Below are 22796 nucleotides of genomic sequence, written 5' to 3'. Positions count from 1 at the left end.
AATTAACTAACTTGTTTACTTTCAGATACATGATTAACACAGCAAATCTGAAGCAACTTTGCACTGATGTTACTTCTTGCCTTCAGCTATACACTCCGAGTTTGCACTTCATGCATTTCATCTGCACCTTGTACTGAAATACATCCGTGTGCTTGTCAAAATACTCCAATCTCCCTGATTGAAAATATTCAGTTATGATGAAGTAAAATACTAAATTCACTAAGTTTAAATTTTGCATAAGATAAGCTACTGTTTGCAGATTTCAAATTTTTACACATAATACGCCTACTCACAAACATCTTGATTTGATCCATTCGATCACTATCACAACATATACAACAGATCAAACTGGTTTCTTCCAAGCATAGCGTGAACCTCTTTCATAAAAATCCACTAATTGTTAAATATTCCAGTGTTGAAATTGAAACATGCTGCCCTCAGCATTAATGAAAATACCAGACTCATTGTATCATGAACTAATGTTTACAAGTCAGTAATCAGTTAACTTCAAGTTTTAATGTCTGAATAAAATCCTATATTTGTCCTTCTTATGTGCATGATAGGTGTGGTCTCAGTGTAATTGATCCATTTTTGTTATACAGCACTGATGAATGACTTTGTGTAATATCCATGGGCATGTGCAACGCCACACACACAAATATCAATTAATATATATATATAGCCATATATTTAGAACAGCTAAAAATTAAAAAAGAGAATAGCAAGAATAGTGCAAATGTTATGCAGCATATCCAAACCTTAGATGGAATATTATTAAATGTTGTAAGTCCATGAGAGAAGAAAAAAACAAGTCGCAGTCACAATACAAACATCCAACACTGGGGCACAAATCATAAGGTGGGTCATTATGTAATGTACTCTGGTTTTTAGAGGTACTGGTGGAAGTAAGACCCAAATTGTGTTGGGGTACATCATCTATCCAGTTTAACCTCAACTTCGCCGGCTTCACATGATTAAGTAAAAATTAAGCAGATGTGGGTGAAACAATAAAAAATAGAATACATGGAATCTACTACCATATTGTTCAATGGTGCTATGGTGTCAATGGTCAGGACATTTTATGAATAGACATTGTTTTAAGCTTATAAGACATTTCAGCAGTGCATGGTCCACCTGAAGGATGAACTTTTAATCATACAGATACATAATGTCAGTAGGGTTTGATGAAGACAGCAACTGGAAGCAGTTTATCGTTTGTCATGCAGTATTGATGTTCAGGATCCCTGAGTATATGTCTATTATATGATCCATTCCATCTGGCATCTACAATATATTACATTGCTCTTATTTCTCCATTGTTGGCATTAATATCCAACAAAACTCATAGTTCTGGCATGGAACCAGTACATTGGAACTTCTACTAAAGAATCTTTACAGAGAGGAATGCTTGGTCAAATTTCTTTATACATCTAAAATGTACATTGGCTTTTAGGAAGAGCAGGTGATAGTGTATCATTCTTGAAGAAGATGGCCACAAAATGTTAATAATACAATGCAAAATCCACAAACTGCTGATTTGTTTGGTCACAGGTTGAGGCCAGAACCATACCATAGTGATCTCTAATGACCTAATGAGAGAGAAATTCCCCGCAGGTTCATACAACTCTTGTTTCAACTTTAGTTTGTTTTTCTTGGTAAAACTATATACTTTATTTCTTATTTTCTCAACTCTAACTTTAAATGTAAAGAAATTGCCTGTACCAAAAGCTGAAAAATATTAGATAAAATCAACAATACCTTTCTTTTTTCTAGAATGATTGCGGAGTGTAACTGCTTTAGACCTAATAGTAGTTTCGTATGTTTTTTTATGGTGAGTATCCAGGAGTAGGACTATCGTCCTAGTCCGGACACCGGGTGAGCATGTTTTGATGTGACAGAGATTCGAACCCGCGACCTACAGATTGCGATTCGAGTGCCCTAACCCCCTGGCCATGCCGGGCAGCTTTAGAACTTATAACTTTTCACAACTACTTTCATTTTATTTCATTGTGATTTTTCTCTAAGAACTATTTCCAACTATTATGATATACAGTAAATCAACAGGTGGGATAGCAAGTAAACAAACAAATCATTTTACATCATGAATGTATTAACTGCATACTATGTTTTTCCTGCGTTATGAGATGTGGAGATGGGAAAATTTTTTTAATTTAAATTTTCTTATAAAACCTAATAAATTTTTAATTTTTGCATTTTAGTTACTTTTGTTAAAATAATATAAAACATACAAAAGAAACACGAAATTTAAAATTTACTTTAGTTTTTGGCTGGTTTGCACTTGAGAAGCCTCGCTTTTGTAGGTTGTGTTTTTTTAACTATGTGGTTCAGTCACAAAATAATTCATGTAGCTATATTAAATATAGATATTAGAATACCAAAAATATATCATTCATTTGCTTAGATTATACAATGACTACTGTAATTTATCTAGCTTTCTAACTGAGCTATAAATATGTTTTAAAAAATCCTTTGCTGCTCAGAACAATGACTTTATTTAACACATTTCAGTCTTTTCTGATGAAATATATTCTCATCCACCAAAAGTAAACAAAGAAATATAATATTCTTGTATATTATATAATGCTCTTTCTGTTGGTTATAAACATGACCAACAGCAATATCAAAAAAAACATTACAGACACTTCTTAAAAGACAGAGAGTATGGAAGGAGTGTGTAAATGTGTATTGAACAAATACAATGAAATTTCAGTAAAAGAAGAAGGTTTGACTTGGTTGTAATTAAGCACAAAACTACCCAATTGGCTATCTGTGCTCTGCCCATCAACTGGTTTTTAGCATTGTAAGTCTGCAGATGTACCTGTAAGCCACTGGAAGGCAAAAGAAGAAGAAGATAAGTTTTATTCTACCTTTTCAGTATCTATAGAACGTTTTTATAGTTGGTTGAACAATCTAGAGTGCTTGTAATGATAAAGAAATATATAAATGAGAAATCACAGTGCCACCAAGTCACGTGACTTTGATAACAGCAGACTGAGTATTCATTTAAACATTTCTTTTTATATTTAATAAATTAAGACTTATAAAGATTTAAATTATATCCTATGCTTTGATGCCATGATTATTAGCATACATTGGTAAAAAATTTATATAATTACATGTTTAATTTATTCCATAAAAATATAGTGATATGTGCACTTTGATTCCCAATCGATGCAAAGGTTTAAACCTGCTGTTATCATCTGCTGACATACCATTCTCAGCTTTTCATAAGTTATCTCAAAATGTGAGTAAACACTAATACATCATAGACATAGACTTGAAATGTTTTTCATTTCAATTCTTTCAGTGTAAGTTCTGTCGATCCCTCAAAAGTGTCAGGTATATTCCACAGGTCAAATGGCATAATGTAAATCTCATAGATAGCTTCTTTATTGCCTTGAAAGCCTTTTAGCCCTGCTCTTAAAGCCAAACTTGACTGGATGGCAGGTCTAAAGTATTGAACCATCAGATCCTTCACAATGCATCCAGAAATTAATCTGTCCATAGCAGTGGAAAGGCACTGATGTAGTTCACCTTTTTGAAATTAACCCAGACGATTGGTGTGCCCTCCTTCTTACTAACAATAATTACTGGAGATGACCAGACATTCTTTGAAAATTACAGACATTCACTGTGTTTTGGCACTAGATATATATCAAGTGTCTCACGAAAACCTGTGACATGGTTAGTCAATTCGATGTGTGCCACCTGTATCTATATGATGACATATTACTTCTGTTTAACTTAGTAAGCCTTCTGGTTCCACAAATACATTGGCCTAGTCAACAAACAGGTCACTGAGCTTCTTTTGCTGTGTTGAATCAATATTGCTTGCACAGATTTATAAGCAAGCAAGTATTTGTTTCGAAATGCAACATAATATGAATAATATTATTAAAACTGCTATATTTGGCTAACTACACTTTTCTTGTCATTCTAATGACCATTCCAGCAGGAAGCTAGATAATTAACTACTCATAATTACAGAACACCAGAATTTCATCTCTTTTTTTTGTCAGATCACTATATAAGCTTACGATGCCTGCTTTTTGGCATCATTAAACAGTTCATTTTATGTTGTGTTGGTTATATCACAGTGCCATATAGCACCGACATATTAGACCACATCCACAGTGAAACATGGAACATCTCTTGTGTACACAAAGAGACTGTTATTCCCAGTGCAAGATACATTCATGTTGTCTATTGTTCCTGGATCTGGTCTGGTTGACATTGGATATTTGACCATGAAAACACAGCTCATCCGTTTACAGGTAAAAATGACTCGTAATTGCTGCAGTACACCCATCCCTAATAAACAAATGCCAGATCCAAGGTCAGAGATGAATATTTTCATCCTGTGGTTGATTTTAACTATACATAGTCATATACATTAGTCATGTCTAGACTAATACCATTTGTCATAATGAAGTCAATGTTAACTGGCCAAAATGGTGAATTTACTTATATTGCCTGCTATATGGAATGATCAACCAGTTTCCTGGCAGAACCTTTATCAACCAAAAATTCTTGCACCCTTGAATCTCCATAGGCACATACTAACTCCCACCAAATCCTGATCACCAAACTATATGGCACAAGCTGCCTGCTACACTCCTCTATGTCATTGGACAGTCCTGACTCAAGCCTCCTTTGTTTCCTAAAAGGGAAGTAGCAGTAGAAACAACTTGCTGCAACTTTCCTGCATCTACGGTACAGTTATTTGATACTGGTAGCTTTGTCTATCTTGCTACATGGGAAGGCATAGACATTTCACTTTGAAATGACACTGCTACCCAAACCCAAAGCAAATGTTTTAGCCCTCCCTTCCAGAGTGGAGGTTTCAGTGGTACTGGCTACAACACGAATACTATGGGTGGAACTAAAAAACCTTGACTTTTCACTGGAAACCAATGATGTTGTTTTGCAGTGCCAGAATGTGTTGTCTGTGAGTTTTCCTATGATAAAACTCAGGCTTGGTATGAGGTACTCACTTAAGTAGAATGAGTCGTTCAAAGCACAGCAGCTGCTGATGTGGGCTTTTCTCTTTCTTATGACATATTCAAATTAACACTTTGAAACTGAATAAATTGTCTCAATTATGATGAGAATATCTCTCTCGAGTATAACCCAAGTTAAACCTCATTACCTCACTGGTAGCTCCTCTATAGCCTTATGGATGCGGATATCCTCAAAATCTGTTGACACCATTGGGTACATCTTCCCATGAAACAGGTACAGCTTGGTAGAATAAGCAGTTAATTACTCTGATGAATCCCTCTTTTGAACACTTGGCTACGACTGTATCTCATTCTGTAACTCACTTAAATGCTCAATATTATTGAAAGTCAGGCATTATGTTACCTGTTCCTGGGTCCAGCCATGTCAGGCTGAGACCTCCTACCTGAAACACTTCAGGAAACAGTAAAGATAATCTTGTTCCATACCCTTAACTGCCAGGAATAATATATACTTAGCCTCTATTAAAGTGATGTGTGGTTTCAGTGTAAACCTTTCACAGACAGTTGGCCAGCACCAGACTGAGATGTCCTAAACACTGGGGTGCAGAATAATGCACCTGTACAGAGACTGATGCATTTGGATGAATGTGAAATTTCTGTCCTCACGTCACAGAATGTCAAGTTACTAGAAGTAACTTGTTCATTGGTTCAGTATATTCTCATGCTTTTCTGTGACCCGTGTTTGCCTTAGCAGTATAGCCTGTATAATATTCCTTGTAGAGAAACATCTTCAACAGTATATACCCCCTGCCACACCTGCTAGTAACATATCCACCCCTAATTTATCTTAGCTTGTCATGAATTTAATTGATCAGAGCTGATGTTTAACTACTCTAGCTAGCAAATGACTGGGACTCCTGTAGAGAGTATCACATTTGATTTCTTACTCACAATACTGTGCATAACCATGGCTATTCTCAGACATTCATGCCTCATGTGTACTGAGATTAAACCTTAGGAGGAGAACCTTATTTGCCATTCTGAGTGCATCATATTCTGACATTTCTCCTTCATGGATCTGTGGTAACAACAAGAAAGTCATCATGGACATTTGCATCATTGGCAAAAGCCTAATGTCTTTGATAGTCATTGCTTCTCAGTGTTCAACGTTTTGTCCCGACTATGAATCTTTCAATTAATGAAATATGCCATTTCTTTAGATTCGAAACTTCAACTCAATAATGCAGGAGAATGGAAGAACATGGTCAAATAAACTTGTCAAGAGAAAAGCAGACACTCTACATAAATAAATCTTGGTCAATACACCAAATTGTTACCTTCCTACCTAATCTGTGATATTCTCAGGTTCTCTGATTTTACTGCCAGTAATAAAGTAGAAGCTACAGAATAACTGGATGTTCCCTAGAAAATGTTTGATGACACAAAATCAGAGTTCTCTTAACCTCAAGTAAATCTGAAACAAAGAAATAAGTTAGATATGACGCATTACTCAGTGAAACAACCTAAGCAGATGTGTTTAGAAGTACCTTTACTTGAGTGTGTTTAAAGCAAATTAATATACATTTCAATATCCAAAATCATCCTTATTATCTTATTCTAGGCTGAGAAAATATAATACTTCATACGAAAAACAAGAATGCCATCCTTCTCAGGAGCAGGTGCTACCACGTAACTGATGCTCACTCTTAATACAAAACAGGGATGTTGTATCCCTGGGACATCATCTGACTTGCTGGTAGAAAGAATTTTTCCACCACATAATAATGTACGTGATAATCTAATTGATTGACATACGTCTGTGAGTAACTAGGGCAAGGGGAACCTAGTAGTTCCCTTGACTGAATTTCTGTATTAAGAAAACAAACGCTATGCACACACATTTTAAAAATTGATATGTTAAATACGCGTGTAGAAAGCACGTGATATACATGCATGCCATATTGTTTTGAGCGAAGTAAAAATTATAAATTTTCTATAGAACTTAGCATACCCCCGAAAATGTTCAACTTATAATTAAATATATCTCTCAGATATTTCGCCTATATATTATACATCAGAATGCCTTACATCCCTAAAGCACAAAGAGAGGTAAAATGCTTAATACTGATATAAACAGAAATTGTTTATGCTAGTTATATATTTGTAGATGGATCTATGTATATAATATAACTTGTATTTATAAGTATATGTATATATAAATGTGCAGGAAATAATAATATTTGTAATATTTATCTGTTCACTGAAACTCTAGCTGGTTGTCTTAGCATACTGTAACAAGTTTTTGTTATTAAAGATTTTTAGATTTTGCCTAAGCTTGTATCCACTAATCAACTTTGCGGAAATGATACAGTGTTGCTGTTTGTGTTTATAACAGTCTAACTGATGCACCTTAGTTGTAAAAGTAACATTATATCTGGAAAAAATATTCTAACGTTTATAAGTGTATTCAATTAGTAGCCACTTACTTATTATGTTTAGCATTAATCAAATTTATAGCTCTCAAAATTTAGTAATCGAACTTTCATTATATTTTTAGAAATAAAAGATAATCCGTCAAATATTTCTTTCGCACTCACAAAGGTGAACAATTTGAATATGTTTATTTATCGCACATGTGGAGGATTTGGAAAAAAAAAAGTTCTTTTGGAATTATGTTCTGATTACCTTGTCAGATTATCATCCTATTCGTAGCTTGTATATTTTGTACTCTGATAAGAATGGTTAGTTTATCAGACAAAATAATAACATTACAAAGTTATAGAAAAATCAGAAATGATTACATATTAATAACCATTAAAAGAAATACCATCGGTTGTGAAAGTTTTTGGAACTGGAAGGATAATGTTATGTCAATTTAAAGTTTTGTATTTACAAGAAAACTGTAAGAACCAACATGTTTTAAAGTAACCCAGTCTAGGTTTTTCTGAACACTACTCACATTTCAGAACTGGGAAATATAATACCCAGTTTCCGAAGTGACAAGCCAGATGGTTAAGCTTAACAAAACAAAATTCTAAAATGTAAAAGAAATATAATCAAGCTGACACCGGCTTACCCGCAGGTATTATGCTAAATACACATGGGATATCTTGCAAACCGGCGGAATTTGTTGCCCAACATAGTAGTGAGCCGTAATCGTACTGGGTTCTGGGAGTATAGAATGCGACGCTTTTAGATTTTTCAGAATTATAGTCCGTGATATCAACTACATGTCCTGAATTATTAAACTGCCAATGAAACTTCACACTAGCTGGGTCGGAGTCAACCTCACAAGATACTTTAACAGGTTCGTTCCTTGCTGTTCCGTAGAGAAGCCGCTGTCTTCTGTTGCACCGTGGTTTATCTAAATGGAAGATAGAAGTATGAATTATAAAACTACAAACTTAAACGAAGCTAAATATTGTTTTAAAGTTAGAATGACAAGTGAATACTGTACAATAATTGGTGAATAAAAAAATACAGTTTTTGTTTGTTTTTAAGCGCAAAGCTAAACAATGGACTATCTGTGATCTGTCATCCGCGGGTATCGAAACCAGATTTTTAAGCTTTATAGGACTTCAGACTTATAGCTGAGTCAACGAGAGGTAAAATAATTTAAATATATGTATATGTACTTATATATTTGTCCAATGTATTATGTATTGTTTCCTCAATCAGCTTGTTGGATATCGTTATAACTGACTATAATAACCTTTCACGAAAATTAACAGAAGTGCTACAGTCCAGCCTAGAGCATATTATGTAAATCAATATATTCACTTTTGGATAAGCCTGTAGTAGCAAGTAACTTATAGATTTCTTTATACTCTTTGTGTTAGTATTTTAGACATGTCTGGTATTGTCGGTTTAAGTATTTCAGCAATCAAAAATAAGCCTGTAGTAGCAAGTAACTTATAGATTTCTCTATATTCTTTGTGTTAGTATTTTGGACATGTCTGGTTTTTGTCGGTTTAAGTATTTCAGCAATCAAAATATATTTCATATGAAATATATTGTATATAATACATTATAAACATAATTTTAAACAGAAAAATGTTATGTTGGCATCAAGTATATTTACGTTTGCTTAAATACAAGATTAAAGACCCAATTTATTACGTTGTTTTTGACAGGAAACATAATGTACTAATTATTTTAAAACAGTACGTACCTGAGCTATTACGTCAAGGGTGAGCGCGAATTAATTATAATCTAAGAACACTCTTTGTGTGAAATTATCAGATTCGGAAACACGCCATGCTTGCAATTAATGTGTCTACATGAGTGATTTTCGCTTCTGAAAACCGGTTAATCTAGTAGCATCTCTAGAAAGTTCAAAATCTAGTCAAACATTTGGTTTACACTAGCACAAAATAGATTTTAATATTTTGGCAATTCCATAGTGAAAAGAGAAAGGGAATGGATCATGAAAGTTTGGAGTTTAACGAAGAGTTTATAACATCGATTTAAACATCGTTCCTGTAATTTTGATACAATTCAACATGATATTTTGATCTGAAGAAGTCGCTATGCAGGCCACTATTCACACGTTATTATACTGACTAGACTCGTTCTCATAAATAAAGGTAACACGTTATTACACATGTAGTATGCATTATCAGCCAAGAAATACGCGCTAACACATGTTATTGCATAGCTTACACGTTTTGTTACAGAGGTGGCGTGTATTATCATACAGATTATATTCACTCAGGATATTCGTGTTTTCACACGAGTGACATATTTGGTGTTACTTTTGATTAGTATATCTCTAGCGATCATCAAAATATTACTTTATGTTTCGTTGAAAGCTAGTAAACTTGTAGCAACCAATTAATTTATAGCCTGACTTTTGTTGTGAGCATTGTTAGAGACGATACGCTAAGTTATGTAAAATATGAAATAAAGTAGACAATAATCTTAACATATATATATATATACGTGCTAATATTTCTCACGTATACCTTCAAGCATTGTGTTTGTGGAATATATTATTTTAGTAAGCAACTACAACCATAGACTTTTAAAAGTCCATTATTCGTACGATATTCCAGGGAAAAGACGTTTAATTACCTTAGTTGTTGAAATAATCATTTTTTTTTCTAAATTTTGAGTATTAACACACGTATATTCTCTGAAAACTCTTTATTAACACGAAAACACTCTATGATTATTCCATATTCAGTGGAAGACAAAGAAAATAGTTTTTATATGATGCATAATATTCTTCAAAAACAATATGTTTTATCTAAGCTGGTATAATGAGCAAACTATCAAGAAACCCTTTAGTTTAAACTAGATAACTTTCCGGAACGAAAATTGTAGAACTTTAAGTCACTTGTGACTACTATTTGATTCGTAATTTTATGACATCTATAATTATTTTTTTATTTTTTACTAATTAGCTGAGAAATGCTTTTGTTTAAAGTCGAAAGTCACTTGTAAGCTCTAATATCATTATCGTTGTGACTACCAGTTACACAAGTATATAATACTTAATACACGAATTACAGGATAACATCTGTAACCTTTGCGTGGTCGTTGGGACCATCGAACTCAATGTTGGTAAACTATTTAAATATTAATGTCATGCGTCAAAAATTGGTTTTTCTTTATTTAATTTCTTTTAAGCAAATGATAATTTTTCTGAATTTCATATTCAACGAAAACTATTAATATCATTATCGTGGATTGATTACAAAGCGACTAATGTAATATATTTACAGGTGATAAGATCACATTAAAAATAAGCCACACATACAATAGTAATAGTAATACAATAGTGTACAAACAGCGAGAAAATACTGTGCTTTAAACATATAAGATATTTTGATTGTATATGAAATTTTAAGCTTCATTGATAAGAAGACTTGTATAATTGAACAAAAGCTAGTCAACAACAAAGTATAAGACACGGAAAGAACATTTTATATTAAGAAAATGGCATTTAGAAAATTGCTTGTCGGTAACACTAGCGTTAGAAAATCATTATGGATGATTGCTCACACACACACCCTTGAACAAAGATGGACCATTGGGTGATTGTCCATACACGCCCTTGAACAAAGATGGACCATTCAAACTTTTTTAGAGTAAATGGTGATGGAAAATAAAGAATAGGATTAAAAGGAAAGCTACAGGTATCGATTTCTCTGGAAACATATCCAAAGATTTTATAGAGTATATTAAGTTGATTGCTTACACTGTACTCTGAGAAATAGTATATTGCTCTCTCCTCTTCCTTCACTGTTGGATGCTAAACAGGTATAATCTCCTCTGTTTCTCTGCTTAACTTTCTGTAACACTAAAGATTGATTGCTGATTATAATCCCTAGCGAAGAATTGGCGCTAAGCTCACTACCTTCAAATTTCCAAACTATTTCAGACGCTGGAGGGTTGGCTTGAATAGTACAGTCCAGGTAGACATCATTATCTTCTTGAATATGACTGTGACGTAGCTTGCTTCCAAGTCGAAGACTAAGTTGAGGGATGTCTAGAACATAAGAGTATTTTAGATTGCTTTTTTCTCTCTCTAAGCTAAATAGAAATATATAAAGAACCGTTTCTTACATTTACATTGCACTTAATATTATAATTTTTTAATGAAGTATTTGCTGTAATATTTGATATATATATATATATATATATATACATAATTATACTGATATGAATTTATCAACATCCAATAGAAATATACGTATTTATAATACCAACGCATTTTCGATTGCACGTAGTTATATTGCATGACATAGAGCTATCAAAAATAACAAACACTTTTATCAGGAAATATACGTAAGTGAAGTGGTCTCACAATGAACATCCAACTTCCAACCGCTTTCTACTGCACTTCCCGGGATTAATGGATTTTCAGCCCTGCATGATAAGTACTTTCCGTTGTCGTCTATGTTAGGTTTGATAATAAGAACACTGGTGGTCTTGTTACCAATGTGATTCGCGTCGAACGAAGATCGCTTTTTGGCACTCTGAAGTTTTTTCCCTCCAATCCACCAAGATAACTGCGCAATAGGGCGCGAGCCTGTTCCATGACAAACCAGTTTGCTCGGTTTCTCAGCGGATAGTGGTCGATTGTTGTTGTCAATCCACACACCAAGAGGCTTGACTGTGTATTTAAACCGGAAACAGTAAGTGACACAATCTTACCGGTTTAACAAAAAAAAGCAAAATAAAACAATTTAAAAAACACACAGTAGTGATAAAACAAACATGCTCTGTTATATACATAAAATGCTATAACTCTAAAACCTAGACTAATTTTAATGGTAAATGAAAAGACATAGGAAACCAATGAAAATAGGACATAACTCTTCAGAAATAATGATAAACAATTTTAATAAAATTCAATGTTTGTACGGGGTCACCTAAAAATATAAGTGGGTCTATCAAATAACTAACTTAGATATAAATGTCTAAACAAAGATACTTTTTTTCAGATATTAGAAACACTCCGACAACTAAACTAAAACTTTTGCCACAACTTAAGGAGAAGTAAAAGTAATATATAAGTTAAGATATCCGGTAGATGTCATTGTGTACATCTTATGTTGTTATTACTTAACAAGAGATGAAGTAATGAAACATTTGATTCATTATCATTGATAATTAGTTTTTATATAAAGATGCTATTTCCTAAATACTACAGAATGCTGTAAAAGTAATTTAATTCTGTTCGATAAGAAACATGGATACCTGTGTTTGAAACACGGATGTTTCAAATAGTTTATTGTAACAAAAATGCGTAGTAATTGCATAAGCTATATAAAGTTTCAATTGCCCAACTAATTGCAAGAAAAGTTCAACGTGTTTGTTTGTTGTTGTTTTTTAAATTTTTTTTCGAATTTGGAAATGTATTCCGTAGTTTTTATTTTCAGTTCCTGTATAATGTACTTTAAAACATAAAAAAGCGAATAATTTGTTTAAAACTTAAGGTGAAACATTTCTTGTGATAATATATGCTTCATCATGAAACTAAGATGTAGAGCATTTATTCAAAGTGAAAATGCGAATTGAGCGCTGTTTTCTTTAACATATATTCTGACGTAGTTAAATAGGCCTACAGGCTTGACGGATTTTAATCCTTAATATAATCAGTTTCGCAGTGACTTTCAGCTACTATACGTTACCGTGCAGCTGGTGCCTTATATATATATATATATTTCTTACTTTAGTGATAGTATTACATAATAGATGTATTACGCTATAACTTCTTGATGCATGAGTTATAAAAAGTGGCATATATTGTTCCTATGTAAAAAGTTTTATATACAATCCTGTTTGGCACATTAAAAGGTTTTAAATTTATGTCACTCAACCTTATGCAATATATGTATATTTTGCAATGAAAGCTGTTTTGTTTGTTTGTTTTCTAGGTTTTCATTCTTTTTCTCGCCTCTACCATATTTTTTAGATTTAACAAAACTGTTGTTTTCATGATATTAAAAACTGGAAAGACATTTTCAAGCAATATTTGAAATACCTCTACGCTGTATACTGTGCAGTTTTAATATACAAGATTTTTTTAAACCTCCCACCTTGAATAAGAGAGTGATTTCTTGTATTCATAAACGAGACAAAGTTGTAAAAATAAATATACATATCTATATATATATATATATATAATAAAAAAAATAGTAAAAAGTACATAATAAAATATGAATAGCCATCCATTACGTAGTGAAAATATAAACAAATTATGAAACGTTCAGAACGAATGCATTAAATTAAACATTATCGATTTAAAATAGATAAGACTAAATTTAGGTAGTCAAGTTATTTTTTCTGGCAAAACTTATAAAATGCAAGGCAAGTCAATCTAAAACCAATAACTGGAACAAAATTAGATAAACACATACTTGGGTAAGTCTCAGAAAAAGGATTAATATATATATATATATATATAAAACGCTGTAGTTGTTTATAAGGCTTAAAGGTATTTTGAAAAATATATTAATATTCCCAGCTTACTTAACCAGTTCTCTCAAGCAAATGTTATGTTATTAATACTTTAAAATTAATTGTTTTAAATTCTACGATGAACTTATTTTATTTTAAGTTCATATCTTTTTTCGTTTGCTGGGAAATATATTTTAGTTTATATATTCTGATATTTGTTAAAAACCATATCTCACTCCTTATTTCTATGTGTGTTCATCTATAAAGAACAAACAAAAAATTCAGCAGCTTCTTCGTTAACCACAATATGTTGTCTTTTTTATCTTTCTTTTGTTGGCCTTGTTTTTTACTTGGACCTTCTCTGAAGAAGACAGTAAATGCAAAGCTACATAAAGTATATTAAAGAAGTAGCATGAAAGCACCAAATACCAGCTAACAAAACTTATTAACATAATCAGTTCAAAATGAAAATATTAATAATAAACAGAAAAAAACGAGAAAGATAATTGGTCATGGTATATAGTGAGAAATGCAGAAGTCGACTGAATGTAAAACGTACTATATAATAAAAAGTAAATGTAATGGATATTTCTATACTGATATTTTCTTCAAACAGTAAAGCATTCAGTAAACACCCTTACTGAATCTATGTGTTATAATGTAACAAAACGCTGAAGAAATCATTAAAAGTTGTACATTGTAAAATCATTGACTCAAATACATAATAAAACAATTTATAAGTTTTACGAATTAATTTATTAAAAGCTTCATTATGTAAGTAAAAATATAACATTAATTAGAAACATTTACTGTAGACTAATTTATATGCGGTGAAAGTCGTTTACTTATATTTATCCCATGGTACAGCATTAAATGGGAATAAGTTATAAGAAACAGAAGCGAAATTTCAACTCCATCGTCAGGACTGTTAACTAGAGGGACTAGTTGTTAAGTACAGTATATTTAAATTATATGCAGCATTAATGATTGTTGTAACATGTACTATTAAAGAGTTTCTTGGAAAATATTATCTATTATTTGAGCGATGTTGGCACTACTTTCTACGGCCAAGTCATCAATATATCTTAATGTGTAATCAATATCACTCGACTGGATCTAGCTATTACAGCTCGCTCTATAAAGAACAAAACAAATGTATATTTGCAACCTCAAGATAATATATAATTTTCCAAGTTGTCATTTCGGTTTTAAAATGCTTCCCGAGGTAATTAAGGAGTGTCTAGGTTTATCGGAGATATATTTCAATTGTTTTCATTGACCACCATATCAATGACGCTTTTGATTGAGAACATAAATGTATTTAAAAGTAGAACACAAAGTTGAATGCAACTTAAAAAGAGCGTACTTTGCGTTGATAAAATTATACTATACATATTTGTTTATCGAACCAGGTAATAACCACTAAAGACAGATAGAAGGTAACTCCGATAATGTTGGATACAGTAAATCAGAATAAGGAATTCAGTATATTATAGCCCTATATCGGCGTCTTATAACATTGGTATTTTATTTCAGATAGAATACTTTTGTATTAACTTAAATCTTTACTACTCACAATTCATATCAATCGTTACACTCGTTGAAACAGGCTGTGATTGGTTGTTATTGGTTGCCTGGCAAGTAAATGTATTCATAAGATGTTCTCTTTTTAATTCTGGAATTACCATGATATTTTGGACAACTGAGTGAGAAATAATCTGAAAACTTTCGTCCACCAGGTTCGAGTCTCTCCACCAGGTGACGGAAGAAGGAGGTTCACCTAGCAACAGAAATTGCTTTTCGTTGAAGAGTGTTGTAAAACAATTCAATAATCAGTAAAATAAAAAAAAGATGGATTAAGAATTTAAACTTTACAGCGACGTTTAAATAAACAATGATTAAGTAAAATTAAACAATATACGTGAGCTTAGCTATTATTTAGTCACGAGAGTGCTTAGAAAGTACCATTTTTTGGGTTTTTTTTTTCAGATACAAGTATTATTAAACTAGCAGCAAACGTTCAGTGTCATCATTACGCATAATAGATTTCTTTCGACGTTTCGATTTCTTATTATTCCATTTCTTTAAAAGATATAGTTGATTATACATCTAGTTACATACAGATTGTTAAGAACATTGTTCATTTTGAAGTTTGTCCACGCAGACAAACCTTAAACAACCAGAACAATAGAAGTCATAGGTTGTTAGATAATAGCAACTGTCGAGTTGGAATGGGTGTACACCCTGAAGTTGTTCTCTGTAGTCATCATAAGTAGGGCAATGTGGGATCTGGCACTATTGTTTTTTTAAGATAACATTTTCTAGTAGTGAAGAAATATTGACCTATTACCCTAGTCATTAATCGGCCGCAATTTATTCACATGTAGCAAATATAGAAAAATATCTTTGTTCCTGAACGACTCATAAATCTGTATTAGTCAAGCCAATGTAACTGTTTAATTTATCTAATTATTCTTTATCTTAAATAGCACTACATTTATGTAAATTTTTCGGATAACAACACAAAAAAGTAAAAGTATAGCACGTAAAAGACAGATACATAGAACTATGATAAAAATTCAAATATAGGAAAGTAAAATGTATATAGTAAGAAAGGTTACTATGGAGTAGGACTAACACAGACTGGAGATTAACATCTATTAACAAGATTTTCATGCGAAATACATTTAAAACGAAAAATTAAAACTAAAACCAATTGAAATAGTTACGAGTGATCAAGTCTACAACATTCCACATCTAAGTTACAAATCATTTGTGAAGTTTAAAAAGAAAAACGACAAAATATCAAGTATTTGCTACTTTTAACCTGAACATAGGAAATGCAACCAGTCAACAGCACCGCCACCTACAAAACTACTCATAAAAGAGTAGGAAATTGATTGTCAGTTTTATAAAGGTCGAACTGTATACCTTCCAATTCATAGTCCAACACTCTATTCTCTAATCTACACCCATCCAGATAATATCAAAACATTTCTTCTAAATGAGTGAAAAACTGCACATGAAGGCATTTACTCTGTTGTGGTTTTATGCAGCTGTTTATTTGTTAACAAATCGATTTATTAAACGTCAGAATACGTTCTTCTGTTCTTTCTTACAGGGAATAATTTTCAGTTATTGGTTAACTATTGTTTATAACCGAAGTTTTCTAGAATCAGAAACTATTCATGCGAGATACACATTCTTCACTATTTGAAAACTATTATAGTAGAATAACTCTATGCTGTACATCAAACAGTTGCTAAAGCTGATTTTTGTTCTTATTGCTGATGATATTTATGGTGTAATAGTAAACAACTTTATGCAAAGTTTTAGAAAGTGTTTTTCTTATCCGTTACGCATGAACTAACGGATTTAGTAATATTTCTATATTACTTCACTGTGATAATTTTTCCTTTACTTAAATTTTGTAGCATTTGAAATAAACTGAACAATTTCATTTCAGCTTTTACATGTTACATGCTACAAGTATAAGACTTAAGCATAACGATTTTTCACAATTTTTGCACTGTTTAATAGTATACATTATAAGAATGCCATCCTATGTTAACTGATGTTGTGTGTTTGTTTGTTTGTTCGTGAACTCCTCCAATACTTGAAATGGTTTGAGGGGGTGTCTACATGACGTTGCCCTCCCCCGTTCGAGGCATCATGTTTGAAACTATGTTTATACCCAACTCAATAGCTTTGTACACTTCCTGAATTACCACGGGTAGGTGTCCTAACGGGTTGATTTATCTTGGGGTAGCTATAGAACCAAGTGTGGATAATGGAGGAGTTTGATCGGTACATTGGGTTCTTTGAACCCCGCAGCGGGGTGAGGATATTTTATGCTAGTTCAAATTGAAAAGTCATAATAACTTATAGAAGCTTTAAATAAGACTGTCACACACACACACCCACACACATGTATATATATATATATTACTTCAGTTACGCCATGCCTGTTTTGTTGCAAATCCTGTGCCTCTATCATATTTTGTATTTGGTACGTGCATGTTAGATAACATATATTGGTGTTTCAGTTCATTCACAAAATTGAGTGTGCACGTTTACAGCATATTGATCTGGAAAATGTGGGAGGGGGTCAGAATTAGTTTTTTTTTTTCATTATTATAATTGAATTTTGGAAGAAAAATAGTATTTTCAATTTTAAGCAGTAGTAATCTCAAACACCTTACGTTTTATTAATCTATTCATATACGTCTAAAATGTTGACTTTAGAGAGTAGGTTTTAATTATCCCTTAATTCAATGATCTGGTTACATTTTTACTTAACTATTTTGATTTTATTAGTTTTCATGTGATCTTTTCACAACTATCTGCAGATAACGAATGGCAGTTTAACATGAGTTTGTATACCCATATCTGCTCTTAATGTATTTTAGGCTTTCATTTATAGAGATTACTGAAAGAAATAAGGCCTCGTGCCTCATAGACAACACATGTTTACCACATCGCTCTGTGGGTCCTTCTTCTTGCTATTTTTATTTCTCAAATTGTAGTTTGTTCTTTAGTTTTATTTATCTATCTTGTATGCGCAGAGATTTCTACTTATAATCTTATTGTCAGAAAAATTTACTTCAGAAATATCAGCCAAGGTAACGTTATATTTCCTTATGAGATAAGGTTGACATAACTGGTATGAAATGTTTACATACATTTATACACACTCACACACCTATACTTATTGTGTTAAAGAGTTTTAGTCCGATAAGAATTACTCTCCACTGCCTCGAAAGCTAAACATACCTCCTTCGCTTTCACAAAATAACGTCAAACTTTCTCCTTCATTATAAGGTCCTATTAGACTTTCCAAAACATTCCCATTTACGTCCGTGATTACAGGTTTCATCGGTGGAACTGAAGAAAATGATAAATGATTTATAATGCATGATAAGATATAATAACTAAGTTTATGCTTTCACCAGTTAGATGCAATATTGTCAGGTATTAAGCTCAACTTTAATACTTTTCTGTGTGACATGTCAACATTCCATGAATAACTGAAATCAATACCTTGCATGCTACTAATGTTGAATTCTTCTTTAAAACACCCCTTGACATACATACGCATGTTCATACACTGCAAACTGTATACAACACGTTAGCTGCCTTTTACTGGGTGGCATATTAACATAAATTAGAAGAGTATACGACTATATAATTAAGTTTATGCATAAGCATCCAGTCTCTTAATTAAGTTATAACAGTAGAATGGTATGTCAAAGAACTTATATAAATATTTCATACTTTGAAATATGAGGTGTCTTAAGGTTCATTCTGGTTTAATGATGACATTAATTTTACAGACTATGAAATGGTTATTGTATTTTACAACTTGAAGTATCAATTTACAAATGGTACTGTTAAAATATGTATATTATGCGTAATGAACGAAATGTGTTATGAAATGTACCAAGCAACTTTGTGTGAAATCGAAAACTTAAATATTTCGAAGAGGACTTAGCCATTACGCTGGCAATGTTCCGAAATAGTTAGCCTTGTGTCAATTACTATCATATGTATTGCTAAATATGCACTGCGTCATTCCTATCTACAAGAACAAAATAACAAGATCTTATAAAAACGCGTTAAATGACGTATCATTATCTCAAATTTGTAAGAAAGCACAAGAAAGAATTGTTAATTGCAAATATGATGATAAATTGATTGGTTATAAAAATTTTCAATCTCATTGTTAAGCAAGTTAAGAAAAACTTATCATTTAAATACTCCAGTAATTTTTAGTTTAGTGTATTTCAGGTATTAAAGATTCTCTGTAAATACATTTCATAAAGTCATTCTAGTCATTACGTTTCTTAAAACAAACACGTTACACAAAAGTAAAGATTTCTGAAATTTTATGTTAAAGGATGTGTGTGGGTTACAAAATATGTTTCCTTATGCATAACTCGCTAAATACTTATATTAGATATGAATACGATTTTTCGTAAGAATAAATATGTTTTATTACGCATTAACGTTTAACTGTAACATTTTAACATGATTGATGACGCAGGGCAAGGTGAGAATTTAAAATACCATCGTGGTCGATAAAAAGGGTACAAACGTATGAAAGGTACTATTTTGCAATATTAAAAATAATAAAAATAACCATCAATTAACTTAACAAAAATTATAATTCGAGTCTTTGAATTATGGGTAATCAGACATTTTTGTTGTAGAGCTTTCTGAAAGCTGCTGACAAAACAGCCTCAACTTTATAATAGTAGTTTTATAATATGTTTCTTAATTTTATACAACACTGCTTTTGAACTTAGCAGTTTGACGTCCTCATCCCCTCATTTGGATAATTTTAAAGATATCCACACTAGCATAATATGTTAGTTGTACAATGCGAGTTGTATGATACTGTCGTAAAAGATGGATAATTGCGCTTGTATTTTATAAACCATGTGATCATTGTAATATTAGAACAATTTTCATTATGTTTGCAACACGTAGTATCTCATTCAAATAAGGTTTAGCTCATGATTGATATAATAAAAGTGGAAATTTAATATAATTTTTGCATATTTTTCTTTGTATTGTTGTTTTTAGCGAAAAGCTACAAAATGGATTATCTGCGCTCTGTTTACCTTGGGGAATCGAACACAAAATTTTAACGTTGTAATTCCGTAAACTTACCACTGATCCACCGGTAAAAAATGTTTTTTCAATAATCATAAGTTTATTGGTATATCTAGCTTTTGTGGACGATCAATGAATAAGCTTAATTATATGCAAATCTATATTTTTTAAAATCAGCATATTTGATCTAACTCCACCTATGCACCTATCCACCTACTTACAAGTTTACATAAGTTTTGTTGATGTTCTGGGTGTAATATGTGAAGCACACTAGCGTACGTTTTGAACGTTTATTAGTAAATTCTGTATAATGCATTCGATATTAATGGTGTAGAAAAAATGGAAATAAAATTCAGCAAAATTATTTTATTACACGTTACAGCTTTTGCAGTAAGGATGAATAGTTTTTTTTAAACAGGTACGACCTCTCGATTATTGGTGTGATCATTCTTAAATACAAAAGTTTCACTAAAGCATTCTTTACCGTTAAAACGTGTTTACTTGAGAATGATCGCACCTGTAATCCATACGTCGTACTTGTTTGAAAAATATTCTTCCATAGTGTAAAAGTTGTAACTTCTAATAAAATAATACTTATAATCAGTAAGTAAACTCCAAACGAAACTAAAGTTCAGAAAAGTTTCATAGACATGGAAACAGTTAAAAGGATGCACACGTAAGTTAGAGGGAATATTTTCAATTTAAAAAGAACTGAAAATAAAACTCTTCAAAATTAAATTAATGTAATATTTCTAGTATCAAATATAGCAAAAGAACATGCTATAACATGAACATAATATAAACTTGTATGTTGAGATAGTGAAAGAGAGATACTATTACCTTGAAAAGGATTCAGAAAAGTGTTACTAGAATGGTGCCTGGGATGGAGGGGCTGTCATAAGAGGAGAGGCTGAAATATCTTAAATTGTAGTCTTATGAAAAATAAAGATTTAAGGAGGGGGGATCGGATTGTTGTATTAAGATTTAAAAAAAAAAATTAGTTTAGAGGATGGAACAGCTGAGATAGACCAATAGGTCTCATGTTGTCCCAAAACATTATGTTATGTTATACATTGTAGACAATTCCTTGAATGAGAAACTAACAAAAATGAAGAATCTCAGAAATATTTGAAATTTTTTGATAAAAATCTCTATTATAAGTTTTAACTTATTATACAATTTTCAAAATATTAATTAATTGTCGTAATACATTTCACGTTGTGAAAAATAATTGCATCTGATTTTACGTTTATTCATCCTAACGGGACCCGATGTGTCAGCAGTAATTTTACGGACTTACAGCGCTAAAATTTGGGGTTCAATTCCTCGTGGTCGACACAGTAGATAAACCAATGTGGATTTGCCCTAAAAAATTATCCTAACGGAAATAATACAGAACAATGATTTTAATACATGATTATTTATGTGACGAATTGTGTTATTTGAAGAAAACAAAGTGTATTTAGTATAACACAAACTTCATTAAAAAGTGTACTTATTATTTTTTACTAGGATACTAAATTTGTACTGAAATACTGGCTTTGTGAAATTTCCTTATTAACCACCACTGCAATTTTCTACAGTTAGAATAAAATGCAATAAATACTCGTTTTCTCTCAGTAAATTTCAGACATTACTTTTCTTCACAGTTTTTTACCAATTACTGACAACTCCGCTTTGGAATATCTTGTTCTAGCAACTCGGAAGTCTACTCGGCATTTGTAGGTTCCAGCGTCTCCTGCAGAGACTGGCTCCAGGATCAGTACGGCCGGTCTATCTACAACACTGAAGTAAGCTCTACCATACAAGGTATCAGCTGAAGAATGTCGAGAGTGATTAGTAACACCTTGTCTAGCATCCATGGTGTATAACGGGTTGGATGTGTCTCCTCTGTACCATAATATAAGCAAAAGTTCGTCGTTTGGAGCTGGTGAAGTGATATTACATGGTAACGCTACTTTGAATCCAGCAACGCCAACTATCTTTTCTGTAAAAATAAAAGAGAAAAAAAAGAATAGAGAAATAATATATATCTAAGTAAGAAATATAACACGGTAAAAGATGCAGAATAAAAATTATATAGTTTTATTCCGGTTTGTTTATCTAAAATATAAATTATTCAACTTTGTACACGAAATCTTAACATGTATAATACTTAGGTAAAGTTCATATTACGCCACTAAATCAATATCAACTTAACTTTCACAAAATTGTGATTTATTTTATGTATAGTATAACTTTTTGAATAGTTCAGGAACTGTTATTTTTATTTTACTTACTATTCGGTCT

The 22796-nt window shown here is 31.9% G+C and overlaps 1 protein-coding gene across 3 annotated transcripts in view; it reads right to left on the bottom strand.

The window, feature by feature from the left end:
- LOC106475973 (nephrin-like) overlaps positions 1-22472 on the bottom strand; it is a 40086-nt gene extending 17614 nt beyond the window's left edge. For 2 of the 3 annotated variants that reach the window (XM_022381089.1, XM_022381090.1), the window contains exons 1-6: positions 22165-22472; positions 18666-18776; positions 15469-15672; positions 11794-12102; positions 11185-11475; positions 8059-8346 (exon numbers count right to left, since the gene is read on the bottom strand). In XM_022381089.1, coding sequence (XP_022236797.1) covers positions 8059-8346; positions 11185-11475; positions 11794-12102; positions 15469-15672; positions 18666-18776; positions 22165-22369 — 1408 coding nt within the window. In that variant the 5' untranslated portion in view covers positions 22370-22472. The remainder of the gene's footprint in view (positions 1-8058; positions 8347-11184; positions 11476-11793; positions 12103-15468; positions 15673-18665; positions 18777-22164) is intronic. The other variant, XM_022381085.1, reaches the window with a different exon arrangement.
- Positions 22473-22796: the final 324 nt, after the last annotated feature.

Source organism: Limulus polyphemus, unplaced genomic scaffold, assembly GCF_000517525.1.
Source record: "Limulus polyphemus unplaced genomic scaffold, Limulus_polyphemus-2.1.2 Scaffold151, whole genome shotgun sequence".
NCBI classification, from domain to species: domain Eukaryota; kingdom Metazoa; phylum Arthropoda; class Merostomata; order Xiphosura; family Limulidae; genus Limulus; species Limulus polyphemus.
The sequence above is the reverse complement of the archived record's forward strand: the minus strand, read 5'-3'. Positions and strand labels throughout refer to the sequence as shown.